Source organism: Eretmochelys imbricata, chromosome 23 (genome assembly GCF_965152235.1).
Source record: "Eretmochelys imbricata isolate rEreImb1 chromosome 23, rEreImb1.hap1, whole genome shotgun sequence".
Taxonomy (NCBI): domain Eukaryota; kingdom Metazoa; phylum Chordata; order Testudines; family Cheloniidae; genus Eretmochelys; species Eretmochelys imbricata.
Genome location: NC_135594.1, coordinates 13,728,303 through 13,751,695, shown reverse-complemented (window position 1 = coordinate 13,751,695; position 23,393 = coordinate 13,728,303). Strand labels below are relative to the sequence as shown.

The following is a 23,393-nucleotide window of genomic DNA, read 5'->3' as shown; positions in this document are numbered from 1 at the left end:
GAAGATGGCCACGGCTGTAATTGTTGCACAGGGTTTTGTAGGATTTCTCTCTGCAGGACTTTACTTAGCACTGGGGCCAGCACTGACGGCCAGGGGAGAGCCCCCTAGTGACCTCTGCCCCCACTCCCTGCAGCACAGCGCCCCCCAAGCAGTGCACTGGGGTATAAGGGCCAGCAGTGACGGCCAGAGGAGACTGCCCCTCTACTTAGCCCCTTCCCCTGCAGCATAGCACCCCCTAGTGCAGCAGGGGTATTGAGGCCTGTCATGGACTCCCAGGGGGTGCCCACTCTTGGCCGTGCGGTCCCTGGGGGGAACCCCCTTTAGTGCAACAGCCCTTCTCGGGGGTCGACACTCTCTCGGGGGTTAGGCCCCTCTGCCTCCTAGAACTGCACCTCTCTGAGCCTTAGCACGTCTGTCTCTGCCATGGGTCCCTGCAGGGAGTCCACTCGGTCTGGAGCCCCGGGGCCTCCACTCCCAGAGGGAATAATGCCCCCCTGATCTCTAGCCCGGAGCGACTCTCAGCCAGCGTAACACAGGAGGGTTTATTGAGCATCTGAACGCAGCACAGGAAACTCTCCGGGCCTCAGGCCTGGCCTCCCTCAGCACAGCACATCCCAGTCTGCCCTGCATCCAGGTGGGCTCTGCCTGCTCCCTCCCTCCAGCCCCGAGCCCCCCTGCTTCATAACTGGGCATCTGATCTCACCGGCCAGAAGCCCGCCTCTGTCCATTGTCTTCTCTCCAGATAAACAGGGTCACCTGGGCCTCCTCTCCCCTCTTCTGTCCTCTGGCCCCTCTGGCTGGAACCGGCTGGTCCGGTTACCAGGGTCCTCTCTCCTCAGCCCATTGTCCTCCCACTGGCCAGACCCAGCTGTGACTCCTGAGCTGGGCCTCCCGGTCACCAGTCGCTGGGGTCTCCATTCTCCAGGCCATTAGCCGGGGTCCCAAGTTCCCTCGCGGGTCCCCTGTACCAACAAACTCCCTCTCCCATCACCTCGTGAAACTTTAAACTTGTAAAGTTTCAGTTCTTAACAGCCAGAAATTTTCTGTTGTGAATGGATCCACTGACTTTCCTGTTGAAAGATGTGTGGAGAGCTTTGAGAAGGTCTCAGATGGAGTGAAAGCTGTTAAGAAAGTTAAACAGTCCTCTAACCAAGTGGCTGTGTTTGGCCAGCTTGTTGGGGAGACAAGGTTGTTGAGAGAGGAATGTTTCCATGCTAGTTCTGTAAGTAAACAGTATGTGGCCCAGGTCAAGATGGGGGCTCTTAACCAAGAGAGCCCGAATTGCAGCCCTCCAGACTGGAGCGCTGGGAGAAGACCCAATCCCACTTTGACCCCCTGGGGTTTTGGGGTGGCCAAAGGGCACGGGCCACATAAACCTTCCTACATGCGGCCTGCGAGTGCTATCGACCACCCCCGACCTAAGGGAGGGTGTGAAACTGGAAGGGCCTGGTGTAACTCCCACCAAGGAATGGGAGAGATGCTGGGGCATCCATGGGAACATTGGTGGTTTCGAACTTCCCCAGGTCACCAGCTAAAGTGACCCCGCTCAGTTCGATCTCGAAGGGGGGAGAGATGTGACGAAGCAGGACAGTTCTTAATGTTTCCTCTGAATAGTGTGGGGGCGCCTCAGTTTCCCCTATGCAGTTCTTAAGTATCTAGGTGGTGGGATAAGGGTGTATGATCCTTGCAGAGCCCTAGAGGGCAGGTGTGTGCAGGGGTCTGAACACAGAGAAGGGCCGACACCCTGTTTCCTGGCACCTGAGGGCCTGGCCCTTCCCCCCTGCAAGGTGAGAGCTAAAGGGTTGGAGAACAAAGGAATCCGGTGCCCTCCTGGCACCGAAAGGGACAAAGCCCGGAGGACCCCGCGTGGGCAGACTCGCTGTGGAAAGCGCACGGAGGGGCAGAGGAGGCTGAATGCTCCGAGGTCAGACCCAGGAAGGTGGAGCCGGGGGAGCTGTGTGTCCTGCAGACAGGCTGCTCCCAGAGAGGAGACTTCCCCAGAGTCCTGCCTGGCTTCGTAGGGAGCAGTTCCAGCGCATCACCTGGGGACTCCATGACACCCCCCAGCTGCAGCCCCAAGACCGGAGAAGCTCTGTCCCCACACCCCGGCCAGGGGCCCAATGGGGAGTGAGGACGGCAGCTCCGCCGCTCTTCGGGCTCGGTGGCAATTCGGCAGCGACTGCTTGGGGTGGCAAAATTGGTAGAGCCGCCCCTGGCTCCAGGGGCCCCCACTTGGCCAGGGCCCCTGGGAACACAGGCCCCATAGGCCCAGTGGCTGATCCACCACTGGTTGCAGAGAGTGGGGGGCGATCCCTGTGTCGGTGTTTCAGCCCCTTCCCCCGCCCCGACAGACGCTGGTTCTGTTCCTGCAGGGGAAACCGACACGTTCACGGTCAGTGCAGCCGTGGGGAGAACCCCCCAGATCCACCCCCAAGAGCTCCCTCCCCTGCACTCACAGCCCCCCGTTCGCAAGGCCTGGGGAAAGGTGGGTCTTGTGTGACTCCCGCCGGTCACAGACTCTATTTCCAACCCTGGGGCGGGGGGCAGAGCTGCAGGGGGCCACTGGTCAGGCTCCCTGGCTGGCCTCAGGTGGGGTGGGGCGCGGCAGGTGATCTCTCATACAGCCGGGTTCTGAGCTACATATGGGTGAACCCCCTGCCCCCGAGCCCCATGGACAGGCAGTGCCAACCCGGGTAGGGGACAGACTCCCAGAGAGGCTGGACGAGGGATGGACTGAATTGGGGTGGAGGGGAAGTGGGGGGCTGTGTCTCCCCTGTTTAACTCCTGTTTCTTGTCGATAGCAGGGTGAGAATTTCTCAAACCCACCATCTGGGTGAGCCCCAGCAGGGTGGTGGCTCTCGGGGGAAGCGTCACCATCCGCTGTGAGGGTTGGCTCCCAGCCCTCCCAGCAAAGAACCCAGGGAATGAATGGACCCTAGAGACTGGACTCTATGTGATGGGAGTTCGTCACAGTTTTCAAAAGTGTTCTTCCTTGTGGGGTGGCCCCAGTCTTGGGGGATCTCAGTGTTGGGAACACTGGGGCATGGCCACTAGGTAACTCGAGGGGATGGAAGACCACGAGTGTCGATGAAACCCCCTCGCCCTAGGCCCAGGTGTCCTTGGCCCCCCCTCCCGCCTGGAGACACTCGCAGCAGCTCTGCGTACTAGGCCCAAGTGTCCTTGTCCCCCCCGCCTGGAGGCACACACAGCAGTTATGCTGAGAATCTGCAACAGTATGTTGCAGAGTCAGACTGCCTGAAACTAAGCAAGGCCAAACAGGGGAGATACGGAAGAACAATGCTGAATAAAGCAGCTTTATGTATAGTTTAACAAATGATACAGAGAATCAGGGAACTAGCTGGGAACTGGATTGGCTGGCTACATGGATACTTGGGGCAGCTTGCTATTGGATAAGTATGCTGAGAAAAAGGATGTATAAAAGCCTGTGTAACTTCCTGCTCTGTTGTGCAGGATTTGAGATTTTATTCTCCCTGTACCTTTTTGCAGCTGCAAATAAACTTTTCTGCTTCTCCACCCCGTTGTGATAATTGGGTGTAGCACACCGGGTAACGAACCACTCAAGCTGTTGTTCAGCCTCTCGGCACTGGGTGCCGGCAACATCAGGGTAAATAGGGTCCCAAGAACGAGGGAGCTGAGGCTCGGTGTCTGTGGGGCTGGGAGCCCAGCTGCAGGAGGGAATGTGGTTTGCTGGGCGTTGCAGGGAGCTGGCTTTGCTCTGACTGCTTTAGATTTGGGCAGGAGATTGCAGAGAAACCGGCTGATGGGGAAGAAAGGGGCTGAGCGCAAAACAGGCTTCCTGGGGCTGCAGCCCCCGGCGCAGTTCCTCATTCCGCTCGCACTCGGGCCTCAGGCTGGGTGGAGCTGGACACTGCGGTGTTGGTGGCAGCGCTGGGGGGCCCCCCACTGCCCCATCATGGCGTCTGCTCTCACCGTCATCCTCCTCAGTGAGTATCGAAGACAGCCAGGGCGTGTGGCCATGCGGGGCGGGGGGGATCTGAGACCAGGGCGTGTGGCCATGGTGGGGATCTGAGACCAGGGTGTAGGATCTAGTTGCTCTGGGATGTGACCCCTTAACACCACTTTTCTCTCCAGGCTGTTGGCTGGCGGGGCACAGCGGGGCGTGGGGAGGTGAGTATCAGTTGTGGGGAGGGTGGTAACATCAAGGATGGGGGAGGGGGTGCGTGGGGTGGGGAAAAGAGGAATCGAGCCCTGAACCTTCCCGAAAACACAACCCAAACTCGCCCTGTGAAGACCCGTCACAGTTCTCCTGTGCCCCGACCCCATGGAGTAACTAGGAGCCGAATCTGGCTCCCAGGCTCTGACAAAGAAGCCAGGATTTGAACCGTTCACTGGTTCAAAGTTTTACCCCTCCCAGGCTGTGAGGATCGGCGGGGGGGACACCTGGATTTATTTCAGTTCATACAAACGCTAACAGGGCCTGTCCGTGGGCTCTAGATCCCCAGGGGAACCGAAAGGTTCCCGGTCAGAGCAGCCATGGGGGAGAACCCCCCAGATCCACCCCTGTCCCGAGATCCACCCCGAACCGCTTCCTACCCTGCACTCACAGCTCCCTGTTCCCAAGGCCTGGGGGAAGGTGGGTCTTGTGTGACTCCCGCGGGTCACAGACTCTATTTCCAACCCCGAGGCGGGGGGCAGAGCTGCAGGGGGCCCACTGGTCAGACTCCCTGGCTGGCCTTAGGTGGGGCCGGGGGGACAGGTGATCTCTCATGCAGCTGGGTCCTGAGCTACGTATGGGTGAACCCCCTGTCCCCAGGGGCAGGCAGTGCCATCCCTGGTAGGGGACAGACTCCCAGAGAGGCTGAATGACAGATGAACTGAACTGGGGCGGGAGGGAGGCAGGGGTGGGGTGTCTCCCTTGTTTAACTCCTGTCTCTTGTTCAAAGCAGGGCGAGAATTTCTCACGCCCACCATCTGGTCCAGCACGGTGGTGGCGCTCAGGGGAAGCATCACCATCCGCTGTGAGGGTTGGTACCCGGGCATGAAGTTCTTTCTGCTTAAAGCCCTGGGCCTAGCAGAGAGGACGCCCGGCCGGGGAGCTGCAGAGCAGGGGGGGCCTTTCCCAGCCGACATATCAGTTAGGGGGTGACGGGCGGAGCTGAAGGTTATAAACCTCAGTGTGTAGTAGAGACTTGTACAGTCCCCTACAAGTCAGGGGTGGTGCAGTGCACAGAACCCAGGAGTCCTGGACCCCGTCCCTCCTGCTGTCACCCCACTCCCTTCCCAGAGCTGGGGAGAGAATCTGGCTCCCAGCCTTCCTAGAAGAGAATCCAGGGAGTGAACGGACCCTGGAGACTGGCTGTGATGAAGCGGGACTGTTCTTAATCATTCGTCTGAATAGTGTGGGTGTGCCTCAGTTTCCCCTATGCAGTTCTTAAGTATCTAGGTGGTGGGGTAAGGGTGCGTGATCATTGCAGAGCCCTAGAGGGCAGGTGTGTGCAGGGGTCTGGACACAGAGAATGGCCAACACCCTGTTTCCTGGCAACTGATGGCCTGGGCCCTTCCCCCCTGCAAGGTGAGAGCTAAAGGGTTGGAGAACAAAGGAATCAGGTGCTCTCCTGGCCCAGGAAAGGGACAAAGCCCAGAAGAGGAGGCGGGGCTGGAGGGAGTTTCAGTTTGGGGCTGGCTGGGGACATGGAGTGAAAGGCAGATATGGTTCTCTGGCTCACTGCCCCCCAAAATGGACCCAGCTGAGGGGTCCCATTCTCTGCACCTACGAGCTCTGTTTTAGACCATGTTCCTGTCGTCTAATAAACCTTCTGTTTTACTGGCTGGCTGAGAGTCACGTCTGACTGCGAAGTTGGGGTGCAGGGTAAAACAGAACGTTTATTGGACAACAGGAACACAGTCCAAAACAGAGCTTGTGGGTACCCCCAGGACCCCTCAGTCAAGTCCTTCTGAGGGAGCAGGGAGCTTAGACCCCAGCCCTGGGGTCCCCTGTGTTCCTCCACCCAGCCCCAAACTGAAACTAAACCCACCCAGCCAGCTCTCTCCTGCAGCCTGTCTTCACATTCCTGGGCAGAGGTGTCACCTGGCCCCAACCCCCCCTGGCTCACCTGACAGGCTCTCAGGTCTCCCATCCCAAGGGCACATTCCCAGGTCAACACTCCCCCCTCCCTGCTGCCCCACATCGTCACATCTCTCCCCCCTTCGAGACTGAACTGAGCGAGGTCACTGTGACCAGTGACCTGGGGAAGTTCAGGGCCCCCTCTCCGGGACAGTGCATCCACTATCAGGTTGGCACTTCCCTTCACGTGGACCACATACATGTTGTAATCTTGCAGGAGCAGGCTCCATCTCAGGAGCTTGGCGTTGGCTCCTTTCATCTGGTGCAGCCAGGTCAGGGGAGAGTGGTCGGTGTAGACGGTGAAGTGTCGCCCGAAGAGATAGAGCTCTAGTTTCTTGAGGGCCCACACCATGGCCAGGCACTCCTTCTCGATGGCCGCGTAGTGTTGCTCCCGGGGTAGCAACTTCTTGCTTAGGTACACGATGGGGTGTCTCTCCCCCTTTTCATCCTCCTGCATTAACACTGCTCCCAGTCCCGTGTCTGAGGCGTCGGTGAACACCACAAAGGGCTTGTCAAAGTCTGGGTTTGCCAGAACTGGGCCACTGACCAGAGCCTCCTTCAGCGCTCGGAAAGCCTTCTGGGACTGCTCGGTCCAGACCACCTTGTCTGGCTTCCCCTTCTTGCATAGCTCAGTGATGGGGGTGGCTATGGCACTAAAGTGGGGCACAAATCTTCGGTAGTATCCTGCCATCCCAATAAAGACTTGGACCTGCTTTTTGGTATGGGGAGCGGGCCAATCTCTGATCACCTCCACCTTGGCTGGTTCCGGCTTTAGGCGGCCACTCCCCACTCGATGGCCCAGGTAAGATACTTCCGCCATCCCCTCCTTGCACTTCTCCACTTTTACAGTCAGCCCAGCCCCCTGGACTCGGTCCAGCACTTGTCTAGCCTGGGACACGTGGTCCTCCCAGGTCTGGCTAAAGACACAGATGTCATCAATATACGCCATGGCAAAACTCTCCATCCCCCTCAGGAGCTGGTCCACCAGGCGCTGGAAGGTGGCCGGCACTCCCTTGAGGCTGAAAGGCAGGGTCATGAACTCATAGAGCCCCAGAGCGGTGATAAAGGCCGATTTCAGCCGGGCATCTGCATCCAGCGGCACTTGCCAGTAGCCCTTTGTAAGGTCCATGGTGGTGAGGTACCAAGCTCCTCCCAGCTTGTCTAGGAGCTCATCCGGCCTGGGCATGGGGTAGGCATCAGATACAGTGATGGCATTGAGTTTCCGATAGTCCACACAGAACCGGACCGACCCGTCCTTTTTGGTATGGATGCAGCACCCCCCTGTCCTCAGCTTGCTGGGCAGGGGTTAGCTGATCCGAGAGGGGAATTGTTTCCAGGGGGGAACCAGCTCTGGTCCCAGGGAATAGATCTACTAAAGGGTCATCTCCCTGCTCCTCCCAATGTCCACACACGGTCAACACCACATTCCCCCTGTCATAATATGGCTTCATCATATTCACATGGTACACCCGGTAGTGGTGCGCCCGGTTCGACAGCTCCACCACATAGTTTACCTCACTGAGCTGCTTGAAACCTTGAAAGGGCCCTCCCAGGCGGCCTGTAGTTTGTTCTTTCTCACGGGGATGAGAACCATCACTTGATCCCCGGTGACGTAGGCACGGGCTCGCGCCGTGCGGTCATACCAGACCTTCTGCTTCTTCTGGGCTCTGGCCAGAGTCTCCCTGGAGAGGCCCATGAGTTCAGCCAGTCTCTCTCGGAAGATCAGGACATACTCCACCACTGATGCACCATCGGGAGTGGTCTTCCCCTCCCACTTGTCTCTCATCAGGTCCAGGGGCCCCCTCACCCTCCTTCCATATAACAGTTCGAAAGGCGAAAATCTGGTAGACTCCTGGGGCACCTCCCTATACGCGAACAGCAGGTGAGGTAAGTACTTGTCTCAATCCTGCGGTTGCTGGTTCATAAAGGTTTTCAGCATCATCTTTAGCGTCCCGTTGAACCTCTCCACAACCCCATTGGATTGGGGGTGATAAGCTGAGGCCCAGTTGTGCCGGACCCCACATTTCTCCCACAAGCACTGGAGCAGGGCCATCATGAAGTTGGACCCTTGGTCTGTCAAGACTTCCTTGAGGAACCCCACTCGGCTGAAAATGGTCAGGAGAGCATCTGCCACGGTGTCTGCTTCAATGGAAGCTAAGGGCACTGCCTCAGGGTAGCGGGTGGTGCAATCTACCACCACCAGAATGTATTTCTTCCCTTACCTGGTCATCTTGCTGAGAGGCCCCACGATGTCCATGGCCACCTTCTGGAAAGGCTCCTCTATGATGGGCACCCTGAGTCCAGAGCCTCCAGCCCTCTGGCGGAGCTGGCCTGGGGTACTCTTCCCTCCGGAGCAGGTGGTAAACTGGTAGCCCCCCTTGCCTGGGTCATCTGCCCCTGGTCCAGCTGAGTCCCTACCCAGTTAACCCTGGGTAGGTTGGGTCTGCTCAGTTTGTCCCTGAGCCTGGGGCAATGGGTCCGTACGTGACCTCTCTGGCCACAGTGATAGCAGCTCAGGTCACGTTGGTCCCCTCGAGTGGGTCGGAGGGGCCCGACCCCAGGCGTTCCCCTATGGAGGGGGTTCTCCCTATTTCCCCGCTGGGAGGCCCCCTGGTGACTCTCTCTCTGCATCGGGGGGGGCTGTTCTTTTGGGACTCCTCCCGGTTACCCCCTGACCGACTGTTCACAAACTCGTCGGCCAGCTGCCCTGCGTGCTGGGGGTTCTCGAGCTTTTTGTCCACCAACCACAGCCTCAGGTCGGAAGGGCACTGTTCATACAGTTGCTCCAGCACGATTAGGTCAAGCAGGTCCTCTTTAGCTTGGGCCCCAGCTGTCCACTTGCGGGCATATCCCTTCTTCCGGTTGACCAGTTGTAGGTAGGTGACCTCAGGCGTTTTACGCTGACTCCGGAACCTTCTCCGGTACATCTCGGGGGTCAGCCCAAACTCACGGAGCAGGGCCTGTTTGAACAGTTCATAGTCCCCTGCCTCTGTCCCGTCATTCGGCTGTACACCTCCACGGCTTTGGGGTCCAGTAAGGGGGTTAGAAACTGGAGCCTGTCTGCAGGGTCAACCCTGTGCAGCTCGCAGGCATTCTTAAAGGCCGTCAGGAAGCTATCTATGTCCTCCCCCTCCTTCCGCTGAGCCAGGAAGCACTTATCAAAGCTCCTTGCCGACTTGGGTCCCCCCTCACTCACTGCAGCCGGGGCCCCACTGCTCCTCAGCCTGGCCAGCTCCAGTTCATGCTGTCTTTGTTTCTCCTTCTCCTCCTGCTCATGCCTACGTTGCCTCCCCTTCTCCTGACGCTCCCGCTCCTTCTCCTGATGTTCCCGCTCCTTCTCCTGAAGTTCCCACTCCTTCTCCTCCTGCTCATGTTGACATTGTTTTTCATGATCCTCCAGCTCCCTCATTTTCATCTCCCTCTCCCATTCCAGCCGCCTCCGCTCCAGGGATGCACAGCTCCACCACACAGCTCCACCAGGTCGCTCTTAAGGCGTTTAGCGTACATCTCCCTGCTGGCCACTCGCAGGCCTGGGCAGCTTTCTACGGTTTCCAGGAAAAACCCCTCGTATGCCAGTCCTTTTTGAGGTCACCACCTCCTTACCAGGGTCGAGCTTCAGACTCCTCCGCCCCTGGGACCGCTCACTGCAATCCCCTGGGGACCCTGTTACTGCAAAAGTCCTTCTCTGGTCACACACCCCCAGGGGTTAACCGCCCCCTGAAACCGTCTCTCTCTGAATCTTCAGCACACCTGGTCCCCGTCAATCCCCCTTCGTTTTACTGTTCCCCAGTCACTTACTGCAGGAAGCGCCATCCATGGGGTGCAGTACATCGCACCTCTGCCACCAGTTGTCACGGAGTGTGGGGGAGTCCAGGCCCTGCACCCCTCTTCCAGGGATTCACTGAGACTCTCAGCCAGCCAGTAAAACAGAAGGTTTATTGGACAACAGGAACACAGTCCAAAACAGAGCTTGTGGGTACACCCAGGACCCCTCAGTCGAGTCCTTCTGGGGGAGCAGGGAGCTTAGACCCCAGCCCTGGGGTTCCCTGCATTCCTCCACCCAGCCACAAACTGAAAACTAAACCCCCCCAGCAGGCTCCCTCCTGCAGCCTCTGTCCACATTCCTGGGCAGAGGTGTTACCTCCCCCTCCCCCTCCTGGCTCAGGTGACAGGCTCTCAGGTCTCCCATCCCCAGGGCACATTCCCAGGTCAACACTCCCCGGACATCATCGCACCAGACCCCTGGGGCTGCCTGGGACAGAGAGATGCTCCCCACCCCTCTTGCATGCTGGAGCGGGGGCGGGGGGGTGGCGGGGGCATTAGGCTGGCTCTGATGCAGTGAGGAAAGCAGCGAGCTCACTGCCTACCCCCACTGGGACAGCAAGGGCAGTGCTGAGCACAGTGGGAGCTGAGACCCCAGCTGAGTGGGGGGAGACACATGCTGGGCAGGGGATCTGTGGGGAGCGGCAAGGTGCTTGGTAAAGAAAGTCTGGATGAGCCTAGGCAGCGTTGTGAGCCGATGGCTGTGTCTAGTCAGCAGGGTGGGAAGGCGAGGAGAGTGGAAGATGAGTGTCCCTGGACCTTACCTATTACCTGGGTGGAGAATTGTGACAGTGAAGGAAACGTGCCTTCAGGGGTATTGACTTGCCTATGGAGGGAGCTACCCTGATCTCCAAGCAGTTGTCTGTGACCAGCCTTGTGTGCTGGGACAAGGGGAATGAGATCCCCAGCTGTGTGTCTGGGAAAGGAGAATGTGACTCCGGCTCTTTGTCTGTGGAGCAGACAGAAGGGGCCTTTCAGCCTGTGATGGTTGAGGGTCGTGCAGTTGTCTCAGAGTTGGTTCTGGATTCAGCTAAAGCCCAGGAAGGGAAGGGTCCTAAGTTTGTGTCTGCTCAGGAGAATGGCCCTGTAACTAGGTCGCATTCAGTTAGTGTCTATGCAAAATCCCAGAGACCAGACAATTCTGGTGCTTGTATTTTGCCTGTTGCTAGTGTGTTGTTGGAAAGGGTGTAGCAACTCTGTCTAATCAGGGTGAGATCCTAGCCAGGGCACAAGGAGAGCATGAAGGTGATGTGATTGTGTTACCTACTGAGGGTGCGGAAACCTGTAGCAAGAAGGAAAAGATTCCTGAACTTGTGTGTGGCAAAGGGAAGGAGAAGGCTTCTGACCTGTTATCTAGGAAGTCTGTAAGTTTGCCTGAAAGGGGATTGTGTAGGAATCTGCCGGATGGGCCAGAGGTAATTCTGGATGTAAGGGAGACCCAGAAAGAGTCTGTTGTTACTCAGGAAAGTGTTGCTCTAGAGCAAGCCCTAGGTGAAGAGGGTAAGAGCAGAATTTCTGTGAGGGGTGAATTGTTGCATAGAAAAGCCCCTCGGGAAAGGAATCCTCATGGAGTCTTTGCAAGCAGTTTACTGCAACTGAAGGGTGTGAAAGTGATTTAATCAAGAAAGTTTCAGTTCCTAAAGGCCATCAATTTTCTGTTGTGAATGGATCCACTGACTTTCCTGTTGAAGGATCTAGTGTGGATAGCTCTGAGAAGGTCTCAGATGGAGTGAAAGCTGTTAAGAAAGTTAAAGAGTCCTCTAACCAAGTGGCTGTGTTTGGCCAGCTTGTTGGGGAGAAGACCCAATCCCAGTTTGACCCCGTGGGGTTTTGGGGTGGCCAAAGGGCAGAGGCCGCATAAACCTTCCCACATGCGGCCTGCGAGTGCTATCAACCACCCCCGACCTAAAGGAGGGCGTGAAACTGGAAGGGCCTGGTGTAACTCCTACCAAGGAATGGGAGAGGTGCTGGAGCATCCATGGGAACGTTGGTGGTTTCAAACTTCCCCAGGTCACCAGCTAAAGTGACCCCACTCAGTTCGATCTCGAAGGGGGGAGAGATGTGATGAAGTGGGATTGTTCTTAATGGTTCCTCTGAATGGTGTGGGGGTGCCTCAGTTTCCCCTAGGCAGTTCTTAAGTATCTAGGGGGTGGGGTAAGGGTGTGTGATCATTGCAGAGCCCTACAGGGCAGGTGTGTGCAGGGGTCTGGACACAGAGAACTGGCCGACACCCTGTTTCCTGGCAACTGATGGCCTGGGCCCTTCCCCCCTGCAAGGTGAGAGCTAAAGGGCTGGAGAACAAAGGACTCAGGTGCCCTCCTGGCCCCGGAAAGGGACAAAGCCCAAAGCGGGAGGAGGGGCAGGAGGGAGTTTCAGTTTGGGGCTGGCTGGGGACATGGAGTGAATGGCAGACGTGGTTGTCTGGCTCACAGCCCCCCAAAATGGACCCAGCTGAGGGGTCCTGTTCTCTGCACCTACAAGCTGTTTTAGACCATGTTCCTGTCGTCTAATAAACCTTCTGTTTTACTGGCTGGCTGAGAGTTACATCTGACTGCGAAGTTGGGGGGCAGGACCCTCTGGCTTCCCCAGGATCCCTGCCTGAGCGGACTCGCTGTGGGAAGCGCACGGAGGGGCAGAGGATGCTGAATGCTCCGAGGTCAGACCCAGGAAGGTGGAGCCGGGGGAGCTGTGTGTCCTGCAGACAGGCTGCTCCCAGAGAGGAGACTTCCCCAGAGTCCTGCCTGGCTTCATGGGGAGCAGTTCCAGAGCATGGCCCGGGGACTCCATGACACTGGCCTAGCCTGTCTCCTGCTAGGAGACAGAGCTTTGGGCCCCCAGGGGCTGGGGTTGCTCCATGTCTCATGTTGTTAGCCCAGGGCTCAGAGGAAACTCTGGGCCACTGTGGAAAGGCATCCAGGAGCCCGTCCCCAGGCCTGCCAGGTCTGACCCACCACTGAGGCCGCGTGGTGAGGATGGACGCCAGGACTGAGGGACGGGGTCTGCGTCTCACGGCCTGTCTGCTTCCCCCTGCAGAGCCCAGCTACCCCAAACCCAGCATCTCCCTGAGCCCCAGCGGGGGGGTCTCCCTGGGGGAAGCCGTGTCCGTCTGGTGTCGGGGGCAGCATCAGGGCGTGCGGTTCGTGCTGAATAAAGAGGGACGCCATTTCCCAGCTGCGGATCCGAAAGGGTTGGAGGCTGTGTTTTCCATCAGCAACGTGAGCTGGGATGACAGGGGGAGCTACAGCTGCTCCTATCACAGCAGATCGGGGTCAGCCGCCGCATCGTCCCCCAGCGACCCCGTCGAGCTGGTGGTGAGAGGTGAGGGGCCCGGCTCGGCATCCCCATTCCCAGCCCCAGCCAGACCCTCACAGGGGCTCGGTTCTAATGGGACGCTCAGAGCCAGCTCTGCCCTGAGCCCTGACGGGATGCCCATCATAGAATCATAGAATATCAGGGTTGGAAGGGATCTCAGGAGGTATCTAGTCCAACCCCCTGCTGAAAGCAGGACCAAATCCCCAATTTTTGCACCAGATTCCAAAATGGCCCCCTTAAGGATTGAACTCGTAACCTTGGGTTTAGCAGGCCAATGCTCAAACCACTGAGCTATCCCTCCCCCCATGAAGCAGCAGCCCCTGGAGACTCGGGGCAGGGAGGTGACTTTAACGCTGCCCCTTGTGGGTAGGAGCCGTGAGTCGCTATTTAATCCTGTGATCCCCTCCGCTCTGTTCTCCAGGCCCCGCCCCAGGCAGTGCCCCGGCCGGAGCTGAATGAGGCAGGGGCTGCAGGGGAAGTGGTGGCTTGGTGGACACAGTGCTGGGCTGGGACCCAGGAGATCTGGCCCAGCTCCTGGCGCGGCCACAGACTCTGTGTGATGGGAGCATGTCATGATTTTCAAAAGTGTCCTTCAAAAGGGCCTCAATCTTGGGGGACCTCAGGCCAAGCGCCAGAAACCGAGATGCCCACAGTTAGTGGAGACCTGTGCAAACGCTGGCCTCAATAGCGCTGGATCCCTTGTGTTGGGGGAGCATGTAGGGTCCCTGCCATGTTCAGGGCCCCTTTGTGTCAGGCGCTGCATAAACACAGAGTGAAGAAATGGTCCCTGCCCCTGGGAGCTCACTAACAAAGTGAATCTGGCTGTGCCTCAGTTTCCCCTTGTGTAGAATGGGGATAATGATGCCTCCCTGCCTCCCGGGGGGCTGGCAGGGTGACTCCCTTTCTGTGTGGGGCTCAGGCCCTGTTGTGCTGGGCCGCGGAGACAAGCCCATGTGTCGCTGTGTGTCCAGGGCAGGCCAGATGCAGTAAACAAGGCAGGGGTCACAAACGGGCATAGGAGGATCCCAAGCACTAGGGAGCCGTGGCTCAGTGTCTGTGGGGCCGGGAGCCCAGCTCGCAGGGCCGGGATTCTGGGTGGGGGGACTCTGGGATCTGGGAGAGAATCTCTGCCCGGGGCCCTGGATCTGCCTGTGGCTGGAGCCTGCCTGGGAGTCCGGGGCTGGGTGGGCGCCCGGGTCTTGTTCTCACATCCTGTCTCCTGTGCACAGATCCCAGCTTGCCCCGACCCTCCATCTCTCTGAGCCCCACTGGGGTCACCGCCCCAGGGGTAAACGTCACCATCTGGTGTCAGGGGCAGCCCCGGGACGTGAGGTTCTTCCTGCACAAGGCTGGAGACCTGAACCCGCCGCGACACATGGACCCTGCTGGGGACGGGGCCGAGTTCCACATCCCCACCGTGGGCCGGCAGCACGGAGGGAGCTACAGCTGCAGCTACCGGCCCCGATCAGATCCCTTCGTCTCCTCGCAGCCCAGCCACCCCGTGCAGCTGGTGGTAGCAGGTGAGGGGCCCGGCTCCACGTCTCCGATCCCAGCCTCACACCCAGCCAGATCCCTCGGGGCTTCGCACTGATGGGACGCTCAGAACCAGGGTCTGCCCTGAGCCCTGGGCCCAGCAGAGGGGACACCCAGGCGTGCAGCCGGGATGGAGTCACTTGGAGGTTCCCCAGCCGGAGGAGGTTCAGGGCAGAGGGAGGGGGGATCCCTTCCCCCAGGGGCAGCTGCAGAGAAGGCGGCTTTTCCCAGGGGGATGTTCCCCCCTGTTGCTCTCGTTCTTGGGACCCACAGAGGAGGTTGGGTCTTGGGTCCGGGGTGGGGGACAATTACTGTGGAAACAGGTCGTGGTGCCCAGGGGTGGGTGGGGCTGAGACATCAGGTGGAGGGGCAACCCCGGACCCACAGCTCCTCCTGTGCCTCCTGATCTGCAGACCGCAGCCGGGAATTTGCTGGGGGATCCCAGGGGAGGGACAGGATCTGGGGGACTGGGCTGTGAAATTGGGCCCAGAGTCCTGGGGCAATAACCCCTCATTATTGGGCCACATGACATCCCCCTGGCAATAGGAGTGAGCATTACCCAGAATTTCCATGGTTCTTGCTTCCCCTCCCCACACTGGGGTCTCAGGGGACCCCCTGACCCTCTCCCCAATAGATGTTCTCCCGCCTCTGGCTGCGCCTTGGTCCCCAGGGCCCTGGGCACCACCCGACTGTGGGGGGCAGTGGGTGATGTTCCAGCCTCCCCCTGCACGCTCTGCCTGGCTGTGTTTGGCAGTAGCCAAGATACCCCAGGGATGGGCTCACTGCACAGCAGACTGCCCTTGGCAGAGGCACCTGTGGGGTGGACAGAGGGGTCCTATGGGGACAGGGAGCCAGGGTGGTTCCCTGCTGTGGGGGGCTAAGACCCTGAGGCTCTGATTGTCCCCATCCCCTGGTCTGGTCTTGGCGTGCCGGGTGTCTCGGGGGCAGATCGTCCACCTGGGAGCCCCCTTCATTGGGGAAGCTGAGGCTCAGCCCCCTGGGGCAGCAGGACATGACCTCACCTGAGGGGTCTGGCCCTAGGGAGATCTCAGAGCTGCAGCACCTGGGAGACCCCCAGAGGGGGGCTGGGCTGGACCTGCTGGATGGGGTGTTGGGGGCTCCACTCCTGGGGCAGAGCTAGCTGCTGATCTCCCCATCTGAGCTGCCAAGTGACTCTCCCCTTCCCTCTGCAGCAGCCCCCCCGGGACACCAGGATTTCACCTACGCCAACATCGCCAGCCTGGTGCTGAGCGCCATGGTCCTGCTCGTCAAGGGGCTGATCCCGGCTGAGACCTATTACAGTCGCCCGAGGGAAGTGCCCTAGGTGAGGTGATCCCCCCCTTCTGAGCCCCTTGCTGCCCCCAGGACTTGGGCCCATGGTGACACGGGCCCCTCTAACCCGCCGTCTCTCTGTGCCCCCAGGAGTCTGGATCCGGCCGTGCAGGGAAGAGAATCTCCCCGGGGGACGAGCCGCTTCCCCTCGGGGGACTGAGATGCCAGCACAAACCCCCCTGCCCCCAAATACCCCTGCCTCAGAGAATCCCCACCCCAAAATAGCTCCCGACCTGACAGCAGCTCCCCTGGATTGAACCCCCAATGCCATGTGTGACACTGCACTCCATATGTTTATGGAAATATGCTTATGAGTGTAACTATAATGTAACTGGAATATTCTTTAAGCAAAAGGTCTCTTGGAAGGTATCATTACAAAACTTATGATCTACTGAGTGTGGTCATCCTATTTATATGCATGTATCATTCTTGTATCTAAAACTCGAAATATGACGTTAACTCTGAAGTCAATTAATGGTGGTTTAGAATCTTGATGGCCCCCATTGACTAGGACAATTGGCTGTAGATGGTTTATTTACCTGCAAGCCTTCTTATGGACATGGGCACCAGCCTGTGGGTAATGAAGAAGGAGGTCTCACAGGGACATGTGACCATGTCACCTGATACTGGAATCGATCTTAAGCCTGGTGCTTTTCCATTTAGAAGGAGGGGTGGGAACCCAGAGAGAGACAAAGGAGTCCCGCCTTAGGCCAAAGGTATAAAAGGGGGTGGAACAGAACAAAGGGGGCTCCCAGACATGGGGAATCGCCTAGTTACCACCTGAGCTAAAACTAACAAGGGCTGTTCCGGGGAAAGGATTGGGCCCAGACTAGGAAGGAGGCTAGTCTGGGAAAGAAGCTTCTTGGAACAGCTCTAAGGGGGAGATTTACCTGTATTCAGTTTCTTAATGCATTAGGATTAGACTTGTGTGTTTTGTTTTATTTTGCTTGGTAACTTACTGTTATTACTTGAAACCACTTAAATCCTACTTTTAATACCTAATAATATCACTTTTGTTTATTAATTAACCCAGAGTAAGTGATTAATACCTGGGGGAGCAAACAGCTGTGCATATCTCTCTATCAGTGTTATGGAGGGCGGATAATTTATGAGTTTACCCTGTTTAAGCTTTTTACAGAGTAAAATGGGTTTAATTGTGGTTTGGATCCCATTGGGCGCTGGGTGTCTGGGTGCTGGAGATAGGTGACCTGCTGAGCAGGGTTTGGTCAAAGCCTGCAGCTTTGGGGGTGTGGACCAGACCTGGGTCTGTGTTTGCAGCAGACTAGTGTGTCTGGCTCAACAAGGCAGGGTTCTGGAGTCTCAAGGTGGCAGTGGAAAACGGCTCAGAGGTAATCTCAGCAGGTCAGGTGGCAGTCCGAAGGGTGTCTCTCTGACTGAACCCGTCACACCGTGAGCACGAGCCCCTGCAGTACCAGCTAGAGGAGTCGCCCCGGGCTGGGCACATTGGACTCCCTATGGAGCAGAACCTGGAGGGTGATGGAGTCCCACTCACTGGCCCAGCCAGGCTGGTTCTGCCCAGGGCTGCCAGTGGGGAGCAGGGATGAAGCAGGGCTCTGCATGGGGAAGGTGTGACGAAGTGGGACTGTTCTTAATGTTTCCTCTGAATATTGTGGGGGTGCCTCAGTTTCCCCTAGGCAGTTCTTAAGTATCTAGGTGGTGGGGTAAGGGTGTATAATCACTGCAGAGTCCGAGAGGGCAGGTGTGTGCAGGAGTCTGGACACAGAGGCTGGCCGACACCCTGTTTCCTGGCAACTGATGGCCTGGGCCCTTCCCCCCTGCAAGGTGAGAGCTAAAGGGTTGGAGAAGAAAGGAATCAGGTGACCTCCTGGCCCGGGAAAGGGACAAAGCCCAGAGGAGGAGGGGCTGGAGGGAGTTTCAGTTTGGGGCTGGCTGGGACATGGAGTGAAGGGCAGAAGTGGTTGTCTGGCTCGCTGCCCCCCAGAATGGACCCAGCTGAGGGGTCCCGTTCTTTGCACCTACAAGCTCTGTTTTAGACCATGGTCCTCTTGTCTAATAAACCTTCTGTTTTACTGGCTGGCTGAGAGTCACATCTGACTGCGGAGTTCGGGGGCAGGACCCTCTGGCTTCCCCAGGATCCCGCCTGAGTGGACTGGCTGTGGGAAGCGCACGGAGGGGCAGAGGATGCTAAATGCTCCGAGGTCAGACCCAGGAAGGTGGAAGCTGTGTGAGCTTTGTGTCCTGCAAACAGGCTGCTCACAGGAAGGCGACTGCCCCCGAGTCCTGCCTGGCTTCATGGGGAGCAGATCCAGAGCATCGCCCAGGGACTCCGTGACAGAAGGCACCACCTGCATCTGCGGGGAGCCCAGAGCACTGGGGAGCCGGGCACTCGATAACTAGCCCCTTCCCGGCCGGATTCCCAGCACCGCCCGTTCTGCCCGCTCCCTTTCCTTGGGGCTGGGCACCCAGCATTTCACAGCCACGGTCACCCCACCCGCCTGCCACCTGCCGCTTCGCAGCCAGCTCCTGCCTGCAGGTCCCCATCGAGTCTAAACTGGCCACCCCCGGTTATGGCCTCCCTCTCAGACACCCGCCGTCATCCCCCATCCACCCAGGATCTCATTGGGCAGGGTGCGTTAGGCCCTAGTGCTTTCCCAACCTGCAGCTGGGTAGTTAAATCCCCCAGGGCCACCAGGACTCATCGCCCAGCCCTGAGCTGGGCCCCTCCCCATATCCCACAAAATCCCATTCCCCGCAGCATCCCTAGACAGAGCCCCCGTCCCCCTGTGTGTGGGGAGGCTGCATCTGGCCCTGGCGCTGGAATAACGGCACTTACTGCACCCCCAGTGTCTGTCCCCCTCCTCCCTCTGCAGCGGGGTCCCCCAGACCCTTTTCTGTCCCCCCTTTCTCCCTAGACCTCCCCCTCCCTGTATTTCTATTGTACAAGCCCCCAGAGCTTCATGCTCCTCTGCCCCCCAAATCTCCCCACCCCAGGGGGCGGTGTGATACCAGAGCCTCCAAATGTCCCCTAATGTTGCAGCCGACGAAGGTGAGTGAGAAGTTCCGGCAGCGTCACGAGAACCTGGACAAATGAACGTTGGGGGGAAAGTTGGCGAGACACAAAGACGGGATTAGTCCAACCCGAGCAGCTGCCAGACAGAACCCACGGGCCAGGCTGGGGCCCACCTGGGACACGGGAGAAAGCAGGGAGCAGAAATCCGTGACCCAAAATTGGGTGTCGGAAATGAGGCCTCATTGGTGAATAAAATATTGTGGGTTCGGGCTGTGCCGCCCACCACCCTTTGGGGGCCTTAAAGAAAGAGACTCGCTTCACCCTCCTGGCTGCCAGCCCCCCGTCTCCTGTTCCCCCCGGGCCGTCTGGGCCCTGATCTGCAGAGACGTCCTGAGCAGAGAGGCCGGAGAGAGGGACCTCGACTCCATCGCCCCTCCCCTGGCTGAACCCCCAACCTGGGAAGAAACGGGGTCGGTGTGACATTCAACTCCATGTCTTTATAAAAATATTTGTATATGTGTGGATTTGATGTAACTGGAATATGCTTTATGCAAAAGTTTTCTTGTCAGGTATCATTACAAAGCTCATAATCTACTGAGTGTGGTCATCCTATTTATAGGAATGTATCGTTCTTGTATCTGAAACTAGGAATATGAAATATAACTCCGAGGTCCTATTGTAATTATGCAAAGTGTCCCATTCACCAGGACAATTGGTTGTAAATGGCTCAGTTTACTTGTAAGACTTCCTGTATACCTGTGTGCCAGCAAGCGGGTAATGAAGTCTCACAGGATATGTGATCATGTCACCTGAACTGAAATCCATCTTTAACTGGATGCTTTTGCATTTTGAAGGAGACAAAGATTCCTGCCTTCTGCCAAAGCTATTAAAGGAACAGAACAAAGTGGGTCTCAGTCATGTTGAATCCCCTGCTTTTCACCTAAGCTATCTGCTGGAATTAACAAGGACTGTACCAGGGAAAGGATTGGGCCCAGACTAGGAAGGAGTCTAGTCTGGGAAAGAAACTTATTGGAACATCTCTGAGGGTGAGATTTACCTGTATTCAGTTTCTTAAATATATTAGGCTTTGACTTGTGTGTTTTGTTTTATTTTGCTTGGTAACTTACTTTGTTCTGTCTGTTATTACTTGAAACCACTTAAATCCTACTTTTTATACTTAATAAAATCACTTTTGTGTATTAATTGACCCAGAGTAAGTGATTACTACCTGGGGGAGGAAAGAGCTGTGCGTATCTCTCTATCAGTGTTATAGACAGTCATAAATATAAAGGGAAGGGTAACCACCTTTCTGCATACAGTGCTATAAAATCCCTCCTGGCCAGAAGCAAAGTCCTTTTACCTGTAAAGGGTTAAGAAGCTAAGATAACCTCGCTGGCACCTGGCGGGTCTGGCTCAAACCAGACCAGGCACTGAAGTCCTAAGCTGGCAGGGAAAAGAGACTCAGAGTTAGTCAAAGCACATCAGCAGACAGGCTCCCCCAAGAAGGTCAGAGCTGGGGGGGCGGGGGGTAGGATTGTTGGGCATGTGAGGAGCGAGGGGGGAGCAGCACCCCCCAGTACTCCCTGGGCTGCTACTTCTACCCCCAGCAGCCTCTCCTCTCACTACCCCCCCTCCACATCCCTCCACAGCTCCAGCCCCCTCAGCCTCAGGGTTCCCCATTTTCTTTTTAGTCCCCTGAGTCTCCCCTCACAGCCCCTGTGCTGCAAATTCCCTGCCCAATAAGGGCCCCAACCCCACAGTCACCTCTCTCCCTGCCTCTTCCAAGGGGGGCAGCAAGCTGGGAAATTGGGGGGGTCAGGCGGTGGGGTCAGGTGTGGGGGGGAATGACCCTGCTTCACAATGAATCTGCTGCTTGTCTCCCTCCTGCTCCAGTGGCTGGGGGCGAAGGGTCCCGGAGAGCTGGTGAAGAGGCGGGCCAGGGCCCTGGGACGAGGGAGCTGATTAAAGGAGGCTCATTGGGAGCCTTCGGCTGGGCAGCTGATGCACCTTTAATGCAGCCCCGGCCCAGTCCAATGCTGTGTGCAAGCCCCGGAGGAGTGACATCACAATTGTGACACCAGGAGTCCTGGCCCCAGCTCCACCCCTCGGCTCTAACCACTAGTCCCCACTCCGCTGCCAGAGCCCAGAACTGAGTCAAACCTTCCTGACCCCCAGCTTTCTGCTGCCACTAGCCAATGGCGTATAAACAAAGCCTGTGTCACGTCCCTCTCTAGGGGCCTGGCCACATAACCACTGACAGTGCCTCCTCCAGCTCGGGGGACTGGGTCTCTGCAGGGGCATTAGAAGGTCCCTGGGTCTCTCTTGGTTGGTGACCCATTGGGGGCCTGGGATGGAATTTCTTTTTCTCTGATTTTCTTTTGAACCTGGTTTATTTAATTCACACGCTGAGAAAAGCCCCTTAGAACCAGGCATTACAATGTAAACCCGTCATCACCGCTCAGCTAAGGTGCAAGGGGCAGCAAACCCAGGTCTTTCATATCGCGCCCGCTCTTAACATGGTGCCATGGCTTGTGTTGCAGGTGGGCAGGTTGGCAGACTGAGCGGGAAGGCTGCAGTCAAACCCTCCAGCATCAGGGAATGCCACAAAGTTTCCCAAACACCCTTAACTCTGCCCCCTTGTGCACATGCATTACGGAGCCATCCTTTAATTTCGTGATCACGTATTAATTTGATCTTCATGGGCCATGTCAAGGTTCCTTCCCCACTCTGAACTCTGGGGTACAGATGGGGGGACCCGCATGAAAGACCCCCCAAGCTTATTTCTACCAGCTTAGGTTAAAAGCTTCCCCAAGGCACAAAATCTCTATTTTCTTCTTGGACGAGGAATGCTGCCACGACCAAGCGCTTTAACCAAGAACCAGGGAAAAGGACCACTTGGAGTTCCTCTTCCCCCAGCAATTTGCCCGAGCCCTCACACCCCCTTTCCTGGGGAGGCTTGAGAATAAACAAGTTGAGCACAGACCAGCTTGGATTTCTTAGGACCCTAAAAACCCAGTCAGATTCTTAAAAAACAGAACTTTATTAGAAGAACAAAAGAAAGATAAAAGAAACACTCTGTAAGATTAGAATGGAAGATAATCTCACAGGCAGTCAGATTCAAAACACAGAGAATCCCTCTAGGCAAAACCTTAAATTACAAAAAAGACACAAAAACAGGAATACACATTCCCTCCAGCACAGAGAATTTACAAGCCAAAACAAAGAAAACCTAATGCATTTTCTAGCTAGATTACTTACTAACTTTACAGGAGTGGAGGGCTTGCATCCTTGATCTGTTCCTGGCAAAGGTATCACACAGACAGACAAAAGACTTCCCCCTCCCCCCGAGGTCTGAAAGTATCTTGCCCCCTTGTCATAAATATAAAGGAAAGTGAAAACACCTTTAAAATCCCTCCTGGCCAGAGGAAAAATCCTTTCACCTGTAAAGGGTTAAGAAGCTAGGATAAACTCCCTGGCACCTGACCAAAATGACCAATGAGGAGACAAGATACTTTCAAAAGCTGGGAGGAGGGAGAAAAACAAAGGGTCTATGTCTGTCTGGGTGATGCTTTTGCCGGGGACAGAACAGGAATGGAGTCTTAGAACTTAGTCAGTAATCTAGCTAGGTATGCGTTAGCTTCTGATTTCTTTAAATGGCTGAGAAATTAAGTTGTGCTGAATAGAATGAATATTCCTGTCTGTGTGTCTTTTTTGTAACTTAAGGTTTTGCCTAGAGCGATTCTCTATGTTTTGAATCTAATTACCCTGTAAGGTATTTACCATCCTGATTTTACAGAGGTGATTCTTTTTTACTTTTTACTTCTATTAAAATCCTTCTTTTCAGAAACTGAATGCTTTTTCATTGTTCTAAGATCCAAGGGTTTGGGTCTGTGGTCACCTATGCAAATTGGGGAGGATTTTTACCAAACCTTCCCCAGGAAGTGGGGTGCAAGGGTTGGGAGGATTTTGGGGGGAAAGATGTGTCCAAACTACGTTTTCCCAATAAACCCAGATAAACGTTTGGTGGTGGCAGTGGAAGTCCAAGGGCAAAGAGTAAAATAGTTTGTACCTTGGAGAAGTTTTAACCTAAGCTGGTCAAAGTAAGCTTGGGAGGTTTTCATGCAGGTCCCCACATCTGTACCCTAGAGTTCAGAGTGGGGAAGGAACCCTGACACCCCTCATTGGTCATTTTGGGTCAGATGTCAGCGAGGTTACCTGAGCTTCTTAACCCTTTACAGGTGAAAGGGTTTTGCCTCTGGCCAGGAGGGATTTTAGAGCACTGTGTACAGAAAGGTG

At 56.6% G+C, this 23,393-nt stretch overlaps 2 protein-coding genes and 1 long non-coding RNA gene across 3 annotated transcripts in view; 2 read left to right on the top strand and 1 right to left on the bottom strand.

Annotated features, from left to right (window-relative positions):
- LOC144279334 (alpha-1B-glycoprotein-like) overlaps window positions 1-23,393 on the bottom strand; it is a 937,253-nt gene that overhangs the window by 522,223 nt on the left and 391,637 nt on the right. The gene's annotated exons all lie outside the window — the stretch shown is intronic.
- LOC144279241 (immunoglobulin superfamily member 1-like) overlaps window positions 1-23,393 on the top strand; it is a 77,362-nt gene that overhangs the window by 19,123 nt on the left and 34,846 nt on the right. The window contains 2 exon segments of the mRNA XM_077840731.1: window positions 12,962-13,246; window positions 14,470-14,760. Of these exon segments, the coding sequence (XP_077696857.1) occupies window positions 12,962-13,246; window positions 14,470-14,760 (576 nt within the window).
- On the top strand, window positions 3,804-10,044 carry LOC144279068 (uncharacterized). Its single transcript, XR_013348642.1, has 3 exons — window positions 3,804-3,965; window positions 4,114-4,149; window positions 4,929-10,044. It is a non-coding gene; the product is annotated as an uncharacterized LOC144279068 (long non-coding RNA).